The sequence below is a fragment of the Acanthisitta chloris genome, unplaced genomic scaffold (genome assembly GCF_000695815.1).
Source record: "Acanthisitta chloris isolate BGI_N310 unplaced genomic scaffold, ASM69581v1 scaffold5813, whole genome shotgun sequence".
Classification (NCBI taxonomy): Eukaryota; Metazoa; Chordata; class Aves; order Passeriformes; family Acanthisittidae; genus Acanthisitta; species Acanthisitta chloris.
The window spans coordinates 34,160-36,870 of record NW_008664190.1 but is presented as its reverse complement, the minus strand read 5'-3'; the positions used below and the strand labels follow the sequence as shown (position 1 = coordinate 36,870).

The window sequence follows — 2,711 nt, the reverse complement described above, 5'->3', positions numbered from 1 at the left end:
ATGGACGTAGCAAGTGCCAAAGAGGTTTCTCCAAGCGACGGGCAGGATCTGGGGCCTGAAGATGAGAAGTCCGAGGAGTCCCAGGAAAGACCGGAGAGTCCCAAAGAGTTTCTTGATTTGGACAACCACAATGCAGCCAAAGCTCGGTGGCAGCGGGGGAGTTCCTCTACGGTGCTCCCCCACCGCACCTGGGTGCAGGGATGGGGTTCGGCCCGTCGGCTTTCCCTCCCCATGGCATGATGCTACAGACTGGCTCTCCTTATGGATCCCGGCATCCTGCCAGTCACTTCCAGCCCAGGACATATGGATCACCCATGAATGCTCACCTGTCTCATCATCCAGCCTCCAGCCAGGCCAACGGGCTCTCTCAGGAGGGCTCCCTGTACCGCTGCCGAGAGGAGAACGTAGGTCACTTTCAGGCTTTGCTGATGGAGCAGAGAGGCAGTGGAAGTGGCATGGGGGGGCCACCCCAGGACTTATATAGACCCTCTGGGTAAGATCATGTTTTCTGCGACAAGGCAAGGTTGGGAGGGGTTGTGTGATGCTTGGGTGACGATCAGTGTCAGATATCCTTGAAAAGATATGGCTTGAAGTCAGAGGAGATGGCAAGCAAAGTTGAAAAGCTAAAAGGTTATCTCTTAGATCCTTGGCCTGAGAGATCTCTTAAGATGGAGAGAGAGTCTCATTGTATCTCCTTAAAACAAGGAGTAGACACTGTCAGATGAACCTCTTAGCCTGTCCCATTCATCCCCACACCAGTACTTTAGTTCGTCTGACTGTATTTCCTTAATGTGTCATCCAGGGTTGTGCATCTCAATCAAAAGGACACTTACCATTTTCTTTGCAAGTGTTTTTTTGCATCGCACTCATAGCAGGGCAGAGTAACTGACTAAAGTGGAAGTTTGCCTCCTTACAAACTCCTTTGGTGTTGCCTTCTTTTTCCCCTTCTCTTGCTTTGCCCTTCCTCTCTGTCTCAAATTTCCCTCACGCGAAGATACTTCTCATGAGACTGTGAATATCACATTTTATTCCCAAGTGGAAAACTGTGCTACTCCAGAAATTCCCTGTTCTGTTTTTATAGATATGCTTCAACTGTTACTGTTTTGTCATCCTCACAGCATGACAGTTCTTCCTTCTTCTGTTATTCAGGGAACTTGGCTATAGCTAAGCCATTGGGGGAGTGGCATGGATTAAGGGTTGTGTTTTGGGGGGAAACCAGACAGAAGAATACACAAGACTGCATGCTTGTATGCTAATGTTGATTGTATGTATTCAATGAAGTAGTTTCAAGGAAGAGTAGGGATTTGCTCTTGATATTCATGTGCTAAAACTCTCTCCATTCAACCTGGCTCCAGAATGCAAATGCATCAGGCTCAAGTTCCCTTCCCGAAGATGCCTACAGCAACCATGTCCCGGGAAGATTTGACCTCGCAAAAACCGTCAGCGTTGCCTCTGGATCAAGTAAGGGCTGCTAGAGGGAGCAGAGCTGAAATGCAAATCTTTCTCCTCCTACTGGTTAAAGGAGTAAAGTGTTTGAGGAGAGTGGGAAGAACTGGAGAAAGCTGGGAAGTGAACTACTGCTGTGCAAAGGAGTTGGGAATGTCTCTACAGTCTTAGCTGACTGTAAAACGTAACCTAGGCAGAATTGGTAGTGTTAGCTTTGAACTGGTTGCATGAAATCATGCAGTTATTCCCTTCTAAAGCCACCGGTTAAAGCCTCCAACTTTTGTTCTTCCTCTTCCAGAGCTAGTCTGAGGAAGGAAGGACCTCATGAAGACGAAAGCCACACATGATTTGAACAACGGGGAGGAGGGACAGGCCTTCCTCCCACCCTCCCCTCTCCGAGCAGCATGTAGCTTCCTGGGTGTGTGGAGCATGGTGCCGTGACAGCTGTTGTGTTGGAAACTGGAGCGGTGCTGGGCCCAGCCAGCCGCGCCGCTGGCCCAACGCCGCAGGGCCAGCACAGCAAGAGTGGCTTTCCGTGAGCGGAGACTGCGTCTCTTTCAGGGTTTGAGGGATTTTTTGGGTGGGGAGGGAGGGGGCGGGGGCAGAAACGTTCATTGACTGCGAAACTCAGGTATATTTTTCAGGGTGGAAGAGGACGATGATGGAATTTTACTCGTAGTATTAACGTGTGTGTTTTGGAGCTGGATCCAGTTTACAGAATTTAACCTGTTGCCTTTTTAAATAAATTTCTGTTGTTGGTGAATGTATTGTACATAATGGGGGAGGGGGTGGGCCCAGCTCGTAGTGGGCTTAGCACTGGAGGAATCGTTAACTGTTTACAATCATATCACACTGAAATCTTTCAGGATAGGGTGAGGGTTTGGGGGGACTGGGGAGAGGTGAGGCAATGTGTGATGGATGACTTGCAGTCCTCCTGCCTGTCCTCTGCAACCAAGACACAACCTGATGGTTGGTTGACCTAATAGTGGGAATTGCTCAGGAGCATAACATGTCCTCCTCCTTCTCTTGTCTTCTTACTCCTTTCCCTCTCACCCCCACCTCCACCCCTCTGGATCCAGGGCCTGAGTGCACTTCCAGCTCCTGTCATCATGGGGGAACAAGGAAACCAGGACCAGGAATTGAAACCAGGGCAGGACACTCATGGCATTGTCCGTTCTGCTGGTATAGTACCCTTCTCCCTGCCTTTCTGAGAGGAGAATGTGTGCTCTAGAAAACAGACAATGGCATAACTGGTCATCTTAGAA

General features: G+C 49.5%; 1 protein-coding gene across 1 annotated transcript; it reads left to right on the top strand.

Moving 5' to 3' along the window:
• The first annotated feature begins 293 nt into the window (after positions 1-293).
• Positions 294-2,179, top strand: LOC103798945 (cat eye syndrome critical region protein 2-like). The gene is made up of 3 exons (XM_009071233.1): positions 294-493; positions 1,356-1,461; positions 1,745-2,179. The coding sequence occupies exons 1-3, from the start codon at positions 315-317 to the stop codon at positions 1,748-1,750; spliced, it is 291 nt and encodes a 96-aa protein (XP_009069481.1). The 5' UTR covers positions 294-314; the 3' UTR covers positions 1,751-2,179.
• The last annotated feature ends 532 nt before the right edge of the window (positions 2,180-2,711 follow it).

What these genes read in the sequence shown, in the direction of transcription:
- LOC103798945 (XM_009071233.1), top strand. Translation starts at nt 315, where the DNA reads ATGAATGCTCACCTGTCTCATCATCCAGCCTCCAGCCAGGCCAACGGG. An exon ending in GACTTATATAGACCCTCTGG is followed by an intron (nt 494 to 1,355) that starts GTAAGATCATGT and finishes ACCTGGCTCCAG; the next exon opens with AATGCAAATGCATCAGGCTC.